This window comes from Perissodus microlepis, chromosome 13 (genome assembly GCF_051167445.1).
Source record: "Perissodus microlepis isolate ML-2025 ecotype Zambia chromosome 13, ASM5116744v1, whole genome shotgun sequence".
NCBI lineage: Eukaryota > Metazoa > Chordata > Actinopteri > Cichliformes > Cichlidae > Perissodus > Perissodus microlepis.
In genome coordinates this window covers 1,035,479-1,054,060 of record NC_140473.1, presented here as the reverse complement: position 1 = coordinate 1,054,060, position 18,582 = coordinate 1,035,479, and the positions used below count along the sequence as shown (strand labels likewise).

The 18,582-nt window shown below is 40.9% G+C and overlaps 2 protein-coding genes across 2 annotated transcripts in view; both read left to right on the top strand.

Annotated features, from left to right (window-relative positions):
* The first annotated feature begins 1,098 nt into the window (after positions 1-1,098).
* On the top strand, positions 1,099-4,482 carry chchd1 (coiled-coil-helix-coiled-coil-helix domain containing 1). The gene is made up of 3 exons (XM_084949436.1): positions 1,099-1,423; positions 1,928-2,046; positions 4,081-4,482. Exons 1-3 carry the CDS (start codon positions 1,285-1,287, stop codon positions 4,189-4,191), a joined length of 369 nt encoding a protein of 122 aa, XP_084805562.1. The 5' UTR covers positions 1,099-1,284; the 3' UTR covers positions 4,192-4,482.
* A 5,725-nt stretch (positions 4,483-10,207) lies between these two features.
* The window catches only part of LOC146374449 (neurotrypsin), a 25,656-nt gene continuing 17,281 nt past the window's right edge, over positions 10,208-18,582 (top strand). The window contains exons 1-4 of the mRNA XM_084948268.1: positions 10,208-10,532; positions 13,477-13,516; positions 14,905-15,147; positions 16,478-16,613. Coding sequence (XP_084804394.1) covers positions 10,461-10,532; positions 13,477-13,516; positions 14,905-15,147; positions 16,478-16,613 — 491 coding nt within the window. The 5' untranslated portion in view covers positions 10,208-10,460. The remainder of the gene's footprint in view (positions 10,533-13,476; positions 13,517-14,904; positions 15,148-16,477; positions 16,614-18,582) is intronic.

Here is an 18,582-nt window from a genome sequence, read left to right as displayed (position 1 = left end):
TTTTCTTTCTTTCTTCCCCCCTCTCTCACCGTCTCTTCTCCCCTTTGGTTTTCTTTCTCTCCCTCTCTTTCTTTCATTCTTTCTCCCTGTCCTATCCCCCAGTCACGTCTGTCCCGTTTGTAGCAACCAAAAATAAAATAAATTCATAATTATAATAAAGGTCAATCAAATGGACCAATATGGCAAGGCCATGATGATCCACTTGGTGAAATAAATCCGCTTGGCATCTTTCTTGGCCTTAAGACAACAATTCTGATGGCTAAAGATCCAAACGGGACACAAAAAAAAAAAAAAAAAAAAAGAAAGTAATATTTGTGTTATTTTTTGATTTTTATAAAGATTTTTATCAAGCTGATGCTACCGCTGAGTATCCTTTTATTGTTGGCTTTGGACCATGTCATTATAATGCCATCAATCTGTTCATTCATGACTGTAAATTTAGCAAAAAGAACCCTTTCATATTTTTTACATTAATGAAGCTCTATTGCTGGCTGCATCAACCAGAAAGCTGTGAAAACAACTTGAATTGTGTAAGAAACTGCAGTTTTTATTTAAAATCTCCTGCCGTGTATTTACTTATTTATGAAAACATTATTACTGTCTTATTTCATTATATTCTCTGACTGTTAATGCTATTGCTGTGAGTCCCTGGCTTGTCTTTTAAACGTTTTTGTGTTCTTGTAACTTGTTTTCCTTCAATTATTTAAAAAAGCGTTTGCAAATGATGTTACGCCACACGTACACATTACGACACCGACTCTGCAATAGAGAAGAAGAAACAACAGAACATGTTTTAGTGCATCGTCAGAAATATGATGCTGTAAAAAAGACAATGATCCAAAAGCTTGGTGATATGAACGTGAAACTGGACTTGGTTGATTTAGTTCGTAAGAACTCGAGAAGTGAGAGTTATCAGGCCATATTTTGTTTTTAAGGCAGACTCGTTTGTTTGGGAGGGTTTGATTTTTTAGCTTTATTTTTTATTTTTTGACATTTCGGTCCACACTCCGCGCCAGTTGGTGGCGGTAATGCAGCGTTTTGCTACAATGCTAATATATGCCAATAATAATATAAAGAAGAAGAAGACCTTTACGACAATTAATTTCTTTCTACGGTAAAACATGGCGCCGCGCAGCTAAGCTTGGTGAGGTAATGAAGCACCGAGACAAACACTGAGAGCTTTTCTTCTGCTTTTTCATTCTCAAAGTTTCAAAATATTTCCTCGGCGAGGCAGCAGCTCCCCGTGGAGCTAAGGCACAGTGAGGGGAGGACTTTCACACTACGATGGCCACGCAGGGAGGCATCGTGTTCCAGGAGAAGGTCAGCAGACTGCTCCGCGGACAGAACGGAAAACCAGTGCTCAAACCCAACAGGGCTCTGGTTCTGAAAGACGCTGTAGCGAACCGAAAACCCAAGAAAGGGGGTAAGAACATAAAGACATGAATACATCAGCGCTGCAGGAGAAACGGACCGAGAGGGCTGACTGCAGAAGCCCCACCACAGACTGACTACATGCAGCGTAGTTCAGTGATGTGCTGATGGTAGCAGCAGGGTGGAGGTTGGGGCTGTGCTCTACTCAAATTGAACTAAATGCTGCAAAAGTGATCGGATAGTGCTTTACGGGATTGATGTCTTAGAAGAATAGAAGAGCAATATTAATTGACAGATGTCTCCTTCTTTAGATGATTTAAAATGTCAGTTTGATGTTTGATCTGCAGGATGTTTCAGATCAATCACAAATAGACATTTTTATTCATTTATTAAACGTTTTTCTCACAGAACTACAACAGAGTTACGTTTCTGTGTTTATACACAAGTATCTGGATTTACTTTACACTTGTAGTTGCCTGTAGAAGTCCAGTTAACTAATTTATTATGAATAACTCAAGTTGGATTAATGTGTAAATACGAATGTCTGTCTCCACAGAGGCCTCTTGTATCACTGAAATGTCAGTCCTGATGGCCTGTTGGAAGCAGAACAACTTTGTGGACACTCTGTGCTCTAATGAGATTAACAGCTTTTATATGTGTGTGGAAAAGGCTCAGGTATGTCCATGCTCTGCACCTTCACGTAAGCATGACATCATTTTCTTTTTGATCAAAATCCAGCTAATGCAGAATTCAGTGAAACATGCCCATGCATTAACTGTGACTCTAGCAGTACAGAAAAACTAAGAATGGGGATGGAGAAGCGTGTTACTGTTATTTTAGAGTAACACAAATGGAAAATAAATTATGCATCATATGCAAGTTATGTATCCTCGTGTGATTTTGATGTACAACTTACCTTAACCAAGTGGCAGAAAACAACCATTCCTAACAGATATACACTACCAGTCAAACGTTTGGATCCACCTTCTCAGGTGATGATTTTTCTTTATTTTTCCCAATTTCTACATTGTAGATACAAACTGAAGGCATCAAATATATGAAGCAAGATACACAGGATTATGTAGCAAAGAAAAAAAAGATAAATAAATGGATAGAAATATGTTTCATATTTTAGATTCCTCAAAGCAGCCACACTTTGCTTTGTTGACAGGGCTGCAAACCCTCGGCCTTCTCTCAGTGAGCTTCATGATGTCGTCACCTGACATGGTCACCTCACAGGTGAGCCTGTCAGGGTTCATTTGTGGAGTTTCTTGCCTTCTTAATGGAGTTGGGGCCATCAGTTGTGTTGTGCAGGGCAGGTTGGTAAATAGTTGACAGCCCTATTTGACAGATCCAATCCGCTAATAAAGAGAAACAACAGCCCATCATGACTTTAAGAACTGAAGGTCAGTCAGTCCTAAAAATGGCTAAAACTCTGAATGTGTGCAGTGCAGTCACAATACCCATCAAACACTACAACAAAACAGGCTCACATGAGGACCGTCCCAGGAAAGGAAGACCCAGAGTCCCCTCTGCTGCTGAGGATACATTCATCCCAGTCACCAGCCTCAGAAATCACAAGTTAACAGCTCCTCAGGTTAGAGCCCAGATAGAGGCCACACAGAGCTCCAGTAGCAGACACATCTCACCATCAACTGTTCAGAGACTGTGTGAATCAGGCCTTTATGGTCAAATAGCTGCAGAGAAACCACGACTAAGGAAAAGCAACAAGCAGAAGAGATTTGTTTGGGCCAAGAAACACAAGCAACGGACATTAGACCAGTGGACATCTGTGCTTTGGTCTGATGGGTCCACTGCGGTCTGCATGCATGGTTCCCACCGTGACCATGGAGGAGGAGGTGTGATGGTGTGGGGGTACTTTGCTGGTGACACTGTTGGGGATTTATTCAGAATTCTGAACCAGCGTGGCTCACAGCATCCTGCAGAGACATCCCATCCAGTTTGCATTTAGTTGGACCATCATTTATTTTTCAACAGCACAATGACCCCAAACACACCTCCAGGCTGTGTGAGGGCTATTCGTCCAAGAAGGAGAGTGATGGAGTGCTGCACCAGGTGCCCTGGCCTCCACAGTCAGCTGACCTAAACCCAGTGGAGATGGTTTGGGATGAAGGCAAACAGGCCGACAAGTGCTCAGCATCTCTGGGAACTCCTTCAAGACTGTTGGAAAACCATTTCAGGTGACGACCTCATGAAACCCATGGAGAGAAGGCCAAGAGTGTGCAAAGCATTAATCGAAGCAAAGGGGGGGATTTGGAAGAATCTACAGTATAAAAAAATGTTGAATTATTTCACATTGTTGTGTTTACTACATGATTCCAAATGTGTCCGTTCATACTTTTGGTGCCTTCAGTGAGAATCTACAATGTAAATAGTTATGAAAATAAAGAAAAAACATTAAACCTTTGACTGGTAGTTTACATCAGTTTTCTGTGTTTTGACATTGAGCTGAGAGCTCGGTAGACTTTATAGAAGGTACAGTTACATTTCAGTGAACCGGCCAGCTCAGCAACAGCCCTGGAAGACTAGAAGCACACACCTGTGCTTCTTCCTCATGATTCTTTCTAAACTCTGACTTTGAAGGCCTGCAAAATGTTGGGCTGAAAGTGAGCAGAAGTGTCCTTGTTGTAGTTTAGAAACATTACTCTCATAAACACATCTGTAATAAATCTTCTTCTTCCTTCGTAGGCTGATGCGAAGAATAAAGCTGGACAGAGCAACATCCAGGGAGGACGTCTGCCACCAAAACAAGCCACGGCGCTTCTGAAGAGATATCCCAACCTGTGCAAAGAGATCTGATACACAAACATTTTAATGCTCTTCTTGTACAGATTTGGACTAGGACGCTCTCGGAGATGAATTTGGATTATGTCCTGGTGTGTCGAGCTGCCAGTTGCCAAATAAATAATGAAATAAAACAACATAAAACAAATAAATGAGTGGAATATTGAAAAGGGTGATTGTTGCTTTTACCCATTACTGTAAGCTTCTTTCATACCTCTGACTGTTAGTTTGTAATGTGCACTTGTGTTCTTGTCTTATTTTAAAACAAGTTTTAAAATATAAACTGTTTCATGTCCTGAATTGAAACTGATGTCTGTTTTTTCTTAATCTAATTTGCAAAGTGGTTTTATTCAGTGCAAAGATCGTAAGTGGATGTGATGGAATTATTCTTCTTGGGTTGCATGGCTCTGGCCGGAAGGTTACTGCTATCGCTGAACACTGAACCCATCATTCCCGTGGAAGCTGATATTGGTGGTCAGCAATGTCAAAATTCAATCAGCCGGAGAGACTTGCATTAAGTACCAGTAAACAAGGTTAGTGTGTTTGATGCAGATATCTGTGATTGGATTTGAACACTTAAAAAAAACAAACATTCACAAGTAACTTTCTCTGAACCTGTCTGTGGCTTAACCTGTACTTACAGTATTTTAACAACAGTGTAAACCTAATGAAGCCAATCACGTGAGTGTGACTACTGCTGCTTCAACCTTACAGGCTCTATTAGCTGGGTTCTACCATTTGTGGACAAGTTACTACCAGTTTACACATTCCTCGTCCTCGTGAAGCTCGGTTATGTTGGTTGGGTGTGCGTATCCCACTTCCATAGACGCCCTTGCACTGCACCACAGTCTGAAACTGATATTTTATCAAACACTTAAGTGTGTGTTAAAATGTAACTTTTTGAAGAGTATTTATATGAAGGTTGCACTTCATGCACTCTTCATATCAGAGTATTGCTTTGGAATCAGTTTTGTAACACTGGCTTTGTGTTAAAAGATTTGAACTAGCAATATATCGTAAATCATTACAAAATATTATTATTGTGATAATATTTGTATATTTCAGTATCTGCTGATCTATTGGAATTTTACAACAATCTCTGGGGCTGGACTTCAGCCATGGAGGGTCCAGGTTCCCAGCTTAGCCATGATCCTTTCTCTCAGGTCAGCTGCTTGCACACTGAAACACCTTCAATGCACCAGTTGTACGTGGGGCTCGGTGCCCAGTCTCAGGTGGAGATTATGATTTCTCCCCCCTGACATCCTCACGTCCCACTGTGTAGTATTTGTGTTGTACACTGACATACTAGATGTTGGGGATCAGACCACAGGTCCCACATCCTCTTCATGTAACACCTTTAATTTTTTTGTACTACCTTATTTATTAAGTTACTGTAGTTGGTGGCTTGTGGGCATTTAGTAAGCCTAAACAAATCTATATAAATTCGTTACTTTAATGTTATCTTATTTCCTGGATAAGTTATTGTAAATGATTTGTCATGACAAACACAATCAGAACTAAAACTGAATAATAAAGCTTTACAGTTATGCTATATTAAGCTTAAGTAATCAGTACTATATTTCTAGGCAATCTTCCACTTAACTTTGGGGCTGGAGCCTTTCCCAGCTGTGCAGCAGGTGGTGTGCACCCTGCAAAGGTCACCAGTCTGTCACAGTAATAACACAGAGACATGCATTCATGCTTGTATTCAAACCCACAACTAATTTCGAATCATCAGTTACCCAACAAGGAGCGCTGGGATGAAGGCAGAGTACCCAGACGGAAATCCACTCAGACACGGGAAGAACACGCAGCTTCCACACTGAGGAGCTCCACACAGCAAGACTGTCCAAGGTTCAAATCCACTATTAGCCAGCAGTCCTAACCACTGCACAGCTGCTTGGCTCTTATAGTACATTAGATTTAAAATTATGTCACTGCTTTTACTTCACTGACAACAGTATTTTAAGCTAGATTGATTTTTAAAATGCGGTTAATATGACTCTTTGTTTCTATTGACATTTAGCTAACGATGTTGAAAGTGTGGATTTGTTTCATGTTTTGTCTAAGGCACAGGAAGGATTTGGGGCTGTTTGCACCAGCCGCCGTGAGAACATTTTTCTGTTGCATCCCTGTTTATCTGCACATCATTGTACAAACCATTTCCCCACCCTACTTATCACTTCCTCCCAAATATCCACACTCAACAGGAACTTTCTTACAGTCCACAGTAATCACTATTTCATACACACCTTAGGGCTTCTTACACATTCAATTACACCACATATATTATTTATTTACCTAATTATCTAAAAAATAACTGAATTATAGATTAAATATAAACACAAACCCCAAGTACAGCCATTTTTAGTATATTCCGTGTTGTGTCCAACACTTTTAAATGGGAGCTACGAGTTACTGAGGCAACATTACTCTTAGCTGCTGTTCACTGGTATTGCACTAATGTTGCTCAGAATAAGTTTGTGACAAACGTTCCAAGTATATCTATTCAGTGACTGTTTTTGGAAAAAACAAACAAACAAAGGGGCCTCGAGGTGGTTTTGTGGTTCAGCCCACGTCGATGGCTGTTAGCACTTAGTGGTCCTGAGAATGTTCGCTTCTCAGAGTCTTTTTAGGGTGTTTCTGTGGGATCTCCGAACATGTTGCTTCTTATCTTTGTCACCTATCTCTACGTATTGTTTTAATTACACAATCTGTTCCAAACCCCCAAACTGCTGCTGATATACCGTTTCTTAGGACCTGCACGCCTGTAGTTGCCTTCATTATCAGTTAGAGCTCCTGCACATTCTTCTGTGGTGCACTGCAATAAATTTGGCCATTCTCCCTTTAGTTCCCCTGTGGGCTCATTTTGTCCCCAACACTACTTACATCTTTATCAATCCTGATATTTCTGGTGATCCAGTTTATTATTGTAATCATTAGGCCTGTCTCTACTGGCTGCTATGAATATGTGGTACGTGTGTGTCGTGTATGTGTGTAGGAGCTGGTAATGCTAGCATTAACAGACAAGTACTGCTAGCTTGGAAGTTGTAGTGGGTTTAAAGAAAAATAAATACACTCCCCTTTTCCACAAATCCCCTGTGGGGGGGAGCTGGAGTGGGCAAATTGTTTACTTGGAGGTATTTCTTTTTACCTTTTCATTGTCAGATGCGCGACACAGGAACACGCGGTGTTAGAGGCATCTGAAGCCTCAGCCCAAAGACGGAGATGATTAAGATCAGGGTCGTAATCATCCTCGTTTTGTTTTTGTTTGTTTTGTATTTGTTTTTTCTGGCAAACTTTCACAATCAGTGCCAAGTAAAACGCAGCTTATCGGGCTCTGCTTATCTGTCTGATCCAGTCCTGTTCAGAAGTTGTAGCAAGCAGAATAATGGTCTGAGGGAGGGGGGGAGATGTTGAGGATAAAGCAAACACACAGGCTGGGTCTCCAACCGCTGCATCTGTAGCAAAGCATACTCAAATGATGCACAACACCTAGGAAGCGACAAGGGGGGAGCGGCAGTAAGGGGAATCCCCAACCTTAATAACAATCTCCCAGAGGGACCGAGGCCCAGCAAGCCCCAGACTCAGGCCTAGTACCACACTGAGCCAGCAATGATCCAGGGAGGCAGTCAACAGGTCACCCATCAGCCTGATCACAGACCTGCTGTTGATGACTTAGCTGGAGCCGTTTCATAAGTAGTGGCTTCAGTCTTTGCTGAACTGCTGTCTGGTAACAGTCAGTGCTGCCCAGCTCCTTGCCTCGAACCGTCACAAGTTTTTGGTCTTTTGGAAATTGTGAATAAATGTGTTGTTCTTTAACTGCTAAGTCCTGCATTTGACTCCTGCCTGTACATAGACCTTCACAAAAGGAACAGTTTCTTCCATATTCCCCAGTATACTGTAGGGTTCTCCACGACACACTTACTGTATAAATTTAGGAAACACTATTTACAAAACAAGTTTAATAGTAGCGATGTACCACTCAGTACTTGTTGACCTACTGATTTTTTTCTTTTCTTTTAAATTCAGTCATTTATATAGTGCTGAATCACAACAACATTCATCTCAAAGTTGTTTATATTGTAACATAAAGATGCTACAATTATAGGGAAAAACCTGACCAATTATTGGACCCCATATGAGCAAGTGCTTTGAAAATAGTGGGAAGGAAAAACTCCCTTTAAACAGGAAGAAACATCCAGCAGAACCAGGGTCAGGGAGGGGCGGCCACCTTGGGGTTGAGGGAAGAAGACAGGACAAATACATGCTCAGAATAGAGCCAGAGACTAAACACGAATGTGTTCATGTGTTCATGGATGCATCATGAGAAGCCCTCAACAGACCTATTGCAACGTGACCAAGGGAGGTCTGAGGGTCATCTGATCCCGTCCTACCTATATGTTTCCCAAAAAGGAACGTTTTAAGCCTAAACTTAAAAGTAGAGAGGGTGTCTATCTCCTGAATCCAAACTGGGAGCTGGTCCCTGTGAGGAAGTGTAACGCAAGTGGTAAGGAAGGTGATAGGTAGACAGCATCAGCAGATATTATCTGGCCTAAAGGAAGAATGTATTTTAAAAACAGAGTAGGTCTCAGCACGGAGCCCTGAGGAACTCCACATAGTAACTCTGTAGATTCAGACATAATCTGGTTTGCAGACAGACTAAAACTCCTGTCAGATATGTCGGATGAAAACCACTCAAGGACAGAGCCAGACAACCCAACCAGATCTCTCAGTGTGTTTATCGGGACGGTAGGATTAACTGTTTATCCAAGTGCGCTATAAGGTGGACAGTAACTGCCTTCTCAGAAAGTTTTGACATAAAGGGAGTTTGAAAGTAGGTCTATCATGTTGATGTAGTGTTGAATCCAGGCTGGGGTTTACAATGGCACGTTTAAAAAAAGCTGGGAAACGATTGGAAAACATGAAACATTAAAAAAGTTTAAAACCCAAGGACCAATAGTATCAAAGGCACTGATAAAAAGCTTAGTGGGGAGAATATCTGAGGGACCTGCAGACGGCTTCATTTTGTCCACCGGGGCTGCTATTACATCATATGTCACAGCTGTAAAAGTTGACCAGGAGTCAGGAGTTGATCTACTCAACAAAAAATCAAAGAAGTTTGTTACTGTCTGCTTTAGAGTGCACATTTAAAGGCACCACATCTGGGGACACGATAGATCTGATTTTGTCAAACAGAATCTTGGGATTTCTCTTGTTTTTTGATATGAGTCTAGAAAAATATTCTGATCTTTTTTCACCATTTCATTTACAGAGAACACGAGATCTCTGAGATAGAGCCAAGTTTAGTTTTCTTCCATAGTCGTTCAGCTTTGCAGCATATTCTCCTCAAATTTAAAATAGACTGATTTATCCAAGGGCATGCCTTTTCCTGTGAGATAGAACCTGTTTTAATCAGGTTTTTTATTTCATGAGAAAGTAGAGAACTGTCAGTCATGACAGAGAACCTCTCAGCTGTTATGATCTACAAGTGTTTGTTGAGTGCTAAAAAAAAGACAGTTATCATCACTCAAATGTACATCCTCGACAAACACATTGCTAATATCGAGGCCCAAAGAAAAGACAAGGTCCAAGGTATGGCCTTTTATATGGGTTGGTCCACAAACATGTTGGGCAAAGTTAAAGGATCAGATAAAAGCTCAGCTGCTGAGTTTGAGGAGGCTTCATTTAAACTTCCCTAGCAGAGAACCCTTTCTCTCTCTCTGGTGAGTCTACATGTGCTGAGTAGTTGTTCTTAATGACCTTCCTAGGGACGCTTCTTAAAACCACCGTCAGTGAACAGTTCAGTTCACAACAACAGTCGGCTCCGGTGCTGGTTTCACTGTACTGACACGCCCTGTCATATAATCTTTGTCAAATGATAAATATTTCCCCTTAAGAAGTGTTAATTATTTACGAAAGTTCTGATGTCACATATTGAGGGTGTAATTCCGTGTATAGGGAGGCACGACCATAGACAAAAACGCGTCATACGATTTTAAGGTGAAGGTGTGTGAGAGAGAGCGAGAGAGAGAGAGAGAGCGTGAATGAGTCAGTGAGAGAGAGAGAGAGAGAGGGTGGGTAGAGATATTGGTATGCCCTTTCCTCTCCAACAGCGCGTCATTTTTAGCTCTGGAGCGACTTGGACGTCGGTACCTCGGTTAAAAGCGGACAGTATCCTGCGTGTTTAAGCGTGTTTCTTATCGAGGAAGGATTGTCAGAGGCCGTGAAGACTTGGTGAATGTGTGCGCTGGCAGTGTAGAGAATATGGTTTCCTCAGCACGATGGAGCAGAGGAAAGCTGTGTCCGGATTTGTCCCGTGTTGTCTGTTACTGGCGCTGGCTGTGTCCGCAGAGGTGAGCACGCTGCTGCCAAACACGCTCAGCCTATATAAAGCCGTCTTTGTCACGGAACACATTATGTCAAGTAAACCGGGACACTGGTCGGTGGCATATTGAGTTTAAACTGTTTATATGCGCTCATCGCTTTCCGTCACACTTACTACACATTAAGAACAAATCAAAACAAAGGCAGAGATACATACCGTATTTATTTTAATAGCTTGTTGGCAAATTTCCAGATGTATGTTGCACTATTACTGGAACTCACTGCCTCCATTTTCGCCTGATATTTCTATAGTGCTTCGTATCAACTCTTAGAATTAGTAATGACATATCAATTTATTTATTTATTTATTTGACTGTTCATGAAACTGCAAGAGCTGTTAAATAATACCAAAAAACTCAGTAGTGCCTTCACAAGCAGGTTTTTCTCAAAACATCAATAGTTAGATCGATAGTCACAAACGGTGGACGGTCCAACATCGAATGAACACTTAGAATGAAGGCTGAAGACTTTCTCACTCGTGCCCTTTTTTAAATTAAGAACGATTTTTGAACCAGACCTAGATATCCAAATGTGGAGGGAATTTAGAGATCCGTTTCCAAACAGGATTTTCACCTTAGTTTTTTTCTACAGGCCTTAGATTATACCTGATTATACAGATGGCAAGTTGCCTGTTCCAAAGATTCAGACATGACTTGAACATCGAGTACCAAGCACCCCTCTGCCCTCTTGTAAAGAACAGCGGAGAAATGAAATTGGTTAGAAATGTGTTTAAATATTTTGAAGAGTTAATGATCTATTTTCACAAAGTGAATAACATGAAACACTTTTTTGGAGGATATTGTTTACTGACCACCCATTTTAACAGCAACACATTTAAGCTTAGAATGAGTCCATTCTAATGTGCTATAGTTCACAGAAAACCATTATCAACGCAGCTTCCTTCTTTATTGGCGATTGGTCAGTGTGCTTCATATTGTAAGCAGGTCAAAGTCTACACTTTTATTTGTGTCACATCACTGCAGATAAGTGTGAATGTTTCAGAGCCTTTAAGGAAATTCCTCTAAATATTTCAAAGGGATCTCTTCAAACCATACAATCCATTTAAAAGAAGCTAATGGAAAGAAACTTTTACAATATTCTCTCCTTCTTATGGAAAAAAAGATGAAGTATTTGGGGGCCCTCTGGGGGCCCTCTGGGGGCCCTCTGGCCACAAGCACTTTTTACATTTGCTACTATACTAGTGGGGCCAAGTTTTTGTCTAGTAGAAAGACACGACAGGCAAGGTTGAACAATAAAATAACTGGAGGGAGAAATATTTATTTTTTAATTTAATCTTCATATTATTTTTTTCTGTTCCTCCTTTTAATAATGTATACTTTGTATACTTTATTATCCCGTAGGAAATTACTCCTCTGCATTTAAAACATTCACTGAGTAGAGCAGTGGGCAGCCACCAGTCCAGCGCCCGGGGAGCAGTGTGTAGAGATGGTACCTTGCTCAGGGGTAGCCGTTCGGTGGATTTGAACCCCGACCCTCTGATCATGGGGCGAACACTCTACCTACTGCTACTAAATTCTGACAAAACAGAATATTTTCTGAGCCCTGAAAATCTTAGAAATATGGTATCTAACCAGATTCATACTCTGGATGGCATTACCTTGGCCTCCAGTAACACTGTGAGGAACCTTGGAGTCATTTTTGACCAGGACATGTCCTTCAACGCACATATTAAACAAATATGTAAGACTGCTTTCTTCCATTTGCGCAACATCTCTAAAATTAGAAATATCCTGTCTCAGAGTGACGCTGAAAAACTAGTTCATGCATTTATTACTTCCAGGCTGGACGACTGTAATTCATTATTATCAGGAAGTCCTAAAAACTCCCTAAAAGCCTTCAGCTAATCCAAAATGCTGCAGCAAGAGTCCTGACAGGGACTAGAAAGAGAGCAGATTTCTCCTGTTTTGGCTTCCTGTTAAATCCAGAATTCAAAATCCTGCTCCTCACATACAAGGTCTTAAATAATCAGGCCCCATCTTATCTTAATGACCTTGTAGTACCATATCACCCTATTAGAGCACTTCGCTCTCGCTCTGCAGGCCTACTTGTTGTTCCTAGAGTATTTAAAAGTAGAATGGGAGGCAGAGCCTTCAGTTTTCAGGCCCCTCTTCTGTTGAACCAGCTTCCAGTTTGGATTCAGGAGACAGACACTATCTCTACTTTCAAGATTAGGCTTAAAACTTTCCTTTTTTTCATGACTCATATTATTAGGACTGGATCAGGTGACCGTGATTCCTCTCTTAGTCACGTTGCAATAGGCTCAGGGTGGTAAGGGTTATACTGTACTGAGTGTTTCTTCTTCGTGCACCTTTTTTCACTCACTAGGTGTTTATACACCACACTGCATTTAATCATCAGTTACTGTTAACCTCTGGCTCTCTGCCACAGTGTGTCTTTGATCTTCTTCCCCTGACCCCCAACTGGTGGTGGCAGATGGCTGCCTCTTCCCGAGCCTGGTTATGCTGGAGATTTGTTTCTGTTAAAAGGAAGTTTTTCTTTCCCACTGTCACTGAGCACTTGCTCATATGGGGTCATATAATTGTCGGGGTTTTCTCTTTGTTATTGCAGTCATGTTGGTGACCTGTTACTAATTTAATTCACCTAATTAGTTGCAAAATGTTCCTAAACAGACATCCCAGACTTCTTCTCAACATTCCCGTGTTAAGTTTACTAAGTTTTCAGTGTTTTGTTATGAATTAAAATATTGCTTTATCAGCTTTTTTAAAAAATGAACTATATCTACATTTGACACAGTAAGCCAGCCTTTATGGTTGTATGATGTTTCATTATAATATAATAATAGAACATTTAGTTTTGTTAAAATATGTATTTCTTGTTGCTCTGTAATTCCTATTCACATTGCGTTCCACGGGGTTTGTGTTTCTTTAACAGATTTCTCAATGGGCGCACTTCAATGTAGTTCAGAGTGCAGGTAAGTTATTTTCTGTATTTGGTCTTTGAGATCCAGCTGGAGGGGAACGAAGCTCCATGTGCTAAGCATTATATGTACATACCTGTCAGGCAACTCATCAGTGCAGCTATCAGCAAGTATCAGTGAAATCAGTGAATAAATAAATAATTTTGTCAGATAAGGAAAACATTTTAGGTGAGTAATGTTTTGCCAGTGCTGAGGAATAGTCCTAGACTTGGGTGTGGAAAAGCTGCAGGTTGTTGGGGAGTGCCTTCCTCACATTGTTGGCCATGGCATCAGTGTTAAGCTACCAGCTTGATATATATTTCACTTTCATAGAACTCCAGAAGCAAATTATTATTGAAGTCTCTCATCTCAGGAATTGCAATAACTGTCATTTTATATCTAACCTAAGCTTCGTATCTAAAATCCTTGAGTCGTTTCTCAGGTTTGTGCTCAATTGTCTGGTAAAAAGCTTTATGAACAATTCCAGTCTGATTTCGTCTTCACAGAATAGAACGAGCCTTGATAAAAGTCACTATCGTGTAGTCCTTATGTCACCTGACTTCAGTTTGGGTCTTATGTCTAAGAAATGTTACATATACAACAGTGATAAAAACAAAGAAAAGTAAAAATGAGGTAAGTTAAAGAAAAGTAAGGCTGACAAGAGAAAAATAATAATAGTATATATCCTATAAATACTACACCACAAAAAGAAAAATAGATGGCATTCGCTACCACAGACTGGTTGAAGATCTCCAACATCTTGCTGAACCCATCAAAGGATGTGAGCTTGAGTCTGCTCAGCATCACTGTTGGTCCTCCAGTCCAGTCGGTCATTCAGGTGATTGTAACAATAATAATATGAATCATTTTTATTAGATGCATTTGATCGCAGCCAAAACATGAAAATAATAATAATAAATGTTTCACTTTCTTACGTTGCATAAACAGAGCACTTTGCAACTTATCACAGTTGTTTGGAACTCTACAAAAACCAGCTATGAGACAGTTGGGAACGTTTAAATGAGTAAATAAATAACTAAACACAACCAAAGTTAGGGTACAACAGTAGCTCTCATAGTCAGACTCCTCAGCAAGACGGCGGCAGCAGAGAAGCCACTCCCCTTTATTCCAGATGTTTCATCTACATGTTGGAATTAGTGTCTTTTTATCACACGTGCTCTGTTTGTGCTTCTCACTGAAGTTACAAAATGTTTACACTGAGTGAAGGCTTACTATTTACAATCATTTTTCTATTTATTTAACCTCATCTCTCTCATCTTTTTAACATCTTGAGATGCTCTGTATAAAGAACCATTTGTGTTTGTATAAAATGAAAAGTATGTATGGAATGTGATTTTATTAACATATTGTCTGACTGACGTGATGATTGTCTGTGTCTGCAGTGCTGCTGTCCTGTTCAGAGGGTCTCACTAAACTGGGCTACTATAATGGCTCGGTTTCTCACACAGACGCAGGCTCCCCATGCTTAAAGTGGACTAACTTCCCAGACTACATGCAGCAGTATCCAAACCGAGGCCTGGGAGACCATAACTTCTGCCGAAACCCAGACAGAGAAACCAAACCGTGGTGCTTCTTCCGAAAGACCTCTGGAGCCATTGGATGGGCTTATTGTGATTGTCATCAAGGTGAATTAAGGGTGGGCAGCAGGTGTCTGAAAATGGCATGTAGTCTAAAACACCTTAAGTGGTCAGAAAGTGATCAGATTGCTCTATATATGGATGTGGGAGCGCTATGATGATGCACAACTGATTCCAAATATTTCAGTCATTATTCTTTTCCACCAGTTTATTTGTAGACAGTCTTAAAGGTAATAAAAGTATATTATGGGTATTAGGATGATGATTGTTTCAAGTTAGGTGTTGTGGGGAAACCAAACAAGGTGCCAACTCGTTGCAGCAGCAAAGGCACTCCATCCACCAAGGAAGCACAACTGATGACTCCTCTGAAACAGTGAACATTTTGGAGTCTATAGATGAAAGACTGTCCAGTTCTGATGCACACCTGTTGCTACTGGAAATTCTTCACAGTGAGTTTCAGGCTCTGTTTGGTTGGCTTGAGACAACTGCTGTTGTGATTTGGTGCTTTAGAGATAAAATTGAATTGAACTCAGTGGTGTCCAGCCAGCAACAGGTGAAAACACTCGCTGCAGAAAAGCAGTCTTCCAAGAGTTGGTGAGGCAGGTCATTCCCTCACCAAGGGAATGACCTGCCTACTCTGCCTGAGTAGAAAATAAAATAATTAAAAAAAACTGTTATCACTCTTCAGGCCCACAGTATGAGACATCGTAGTGTTTTCAAGCATCCAGGAGACGGTAAGGAGGCAGGCTTCAGCATCAGTGACCAGTTTCCCAAGGTGATCTTGGGCTATGTTATGTTCCAGATCCAGAGAAAGTTAGTTGAAGAGGCTCCAGCGTGTACCCGAGGACCTGGTGTCCTGTCCTCAGCTTGTGGTGGGAAAGCAAGCCTCTCACAGGGATGGCTGTTGCCTCTGGTTCTCTGGTTCTCTTTTGGCCGTGGGAGCCTCCCCGTCTGGGGCCTTTGTCATGTTTCGGCTGCAGTGGGCTTGCAGTTGTCATCAAGTTGTATGGCCTTAGGGCTTCAGTGCTTTTGGGGGCTGCAGATGGCCTGGGTGCATCCTGTATATGCATTCATTTTATTATCCCCTTGTAGATTCAATTTTGAAGCAAAAGCCTTTCTATATCTTTCTGCGATTCTCTTTTTCCTTTTTAAGCATATTTACCTTTGCTCAAAGTGACAGGTTACAATTTAAGCGTTCCACACAGTCCACAGTTTCCTCTGAGTAGCTATGTTGTATCGTCATAGGTGCCAGTAACACTTCACTATTGGTAGAATGATCAAACCATTGATTTCATAAAGATTCTTGTTTAAAAATGATATTTTATTTTGTTATTATTGTACGAGTTCTGCTTGTTGAAATTCTTCCTGATGTGTGTAGGTGCAGCCAGACTGGTGGGGGGTTCAGGCAACAGTGGCCGTCTGGAGGTGTATGTGAATAACAAGTGGGGCGCAGTATGTGACACACACTGGACTGACCGTGATGCCAGTGTCATATGCAGACAGCTTGGACTAAGGTAATGGCAGAGCTTTAGTTTTAACCCAGCTGAGGAACACACACATGAGTAGCTGTGGCTCAAGTAGTAGAGTGAGGCATTTACTAATGTAATGTAGTTCCTGCTTCGGCAACATACAAAAAAACGGCAACAGAATCCTTTCGAGAACAGGTGACCACCAGAGTTTAAATGTAATGCAATATTATGTTACTGTGCTTGTGCAGAAAATGTGGTATTTAACTGTTATTATGTATGTCTTTTAATGTCTTTTCAGCTGCTTGTTAATGTAAATATAGATCAAAGATAAGACTATTAGCAAACCTATGAAATTAAAGGTTATTGCAAAGAAATCAAGCACTGTGCTTTTACCCTAGCATTTCTAAACTTGCTAGTTTTTATTATAAACCGTAAATTATTTCTGTTGGCCATGTTTGTCACTTGAGAAAGCATCATGCCAAAGGCTAAAGAAATTAGTTCATCATTATATTTTATAGTATCATCATGAAATTCACAGAACAAAACAAGTCTGGCAGAGGTAGGAAGCAACCATTTCAAAGACTCAGGCAATAAAACAGATGTGTCCAAAGACCCCAGAACTGCTGCCAAGACACTCGTGAATGATGTAGCCAAGTAGTTTTAAAGAAGATGATCACTGGAATGGACTGAGGCTGCAGACCAACAACAACTACACTTCTGCAGAAGAGACACCTTCAAGGACACCTGGACGAACACTATGCATATCTGTGGGGTGGCTGTAGCTCAGGTGGTCGAGCGGGTCACCTGCTAGCTGGAAGGTTGTTGGTTCTACTCCAGCAGCATGCCAAATATCCTTGGGCAAGATACTAACCCCAAGTTGCTCTCTGATGCGTCCATCTGAGTGTGAATGTGTATGAATGTTAGTTAGATAGCACTAAAAAAAAAACTAGATGAAGTGAATGGGTGTGATTTGGAGAAGGAACGAGTTGTATAAAAGTGCTTTGAGCACTCAGATAGAGTAGAAAAGTGCTAAGAACCAGTCTTAAAGGTAATATATATATATATATATATATTAGGGGTGCAACAATACTCGTATCGATATTGAACCGTTCGATACAGTGCTTTCGGTTCGGTACGCATATGTATCGAACAATACACAATTTTTAATTTATTTTATCAACTTTTCTATGGGCTCAAAATGTGGTCATAAATATTTTGTACTTGTAAAAAAGATTTGTGTGTGCGTAAAAAAGATTTGTGTGTGGACTTAGCCAAAAAAAAACCCCTGCAAGTTACAAGTACGAATTTTGACCCTATTTTTCTTCCTTTCATCTGATTGGTCAATGTCATGTCAATCACAAATGTAACAATCCAATCAGAGAACAGATGGGTTTGGCTGTCCCTTAACTTTCAGCAGCTGTTGAAAGGATAAAGTTGTGGTATATCAGTGGTTAGAAATACCATTATTACTTTAGGATTAGTTTAACACAAAGTCAGGGCTGACCCGGGACCATTGCTGTGAGTCACAGTGCGCAGCATAAAGGTCCTTTCACATCAGACGCAGGATGTGCTGCTAATGCTAACTGCTAACTAAAAGCTAAGGTTCCAGAATTTGTTGCTAGCTGCTGGGCTCTGTGGGGTTTTGCAGCAGCTCTACCTGTACTAGATGCACCTGCTCCTTGTCGTTTCTAGCTCTGACTTTATGTCCTCTACAAGAGTTTCTGTTTTTTTGCTAGTTCTTCAAATGTTCAATAAAAACATGTATGCTAATTCATAACGAAGAAAGCTTTGTAATGAAGACTGTCATTTCCAAAACACTGCCCGCCCCCCCCCCCACGGTCCGCAGCGCTGTTGAAAAGGCTGTGGAAGTCCCTGTATTAAACACGTAGAGACCTGTGACACAAAAATCACCAACCTCGGACGACCACAGACTGTTTCCTTCGTGGTGATGAAGGAAAACGCTGGGTTGGCATGTAAAAGGGCATTTATTCCCTTCAAAGACCTGCAGTTCAAA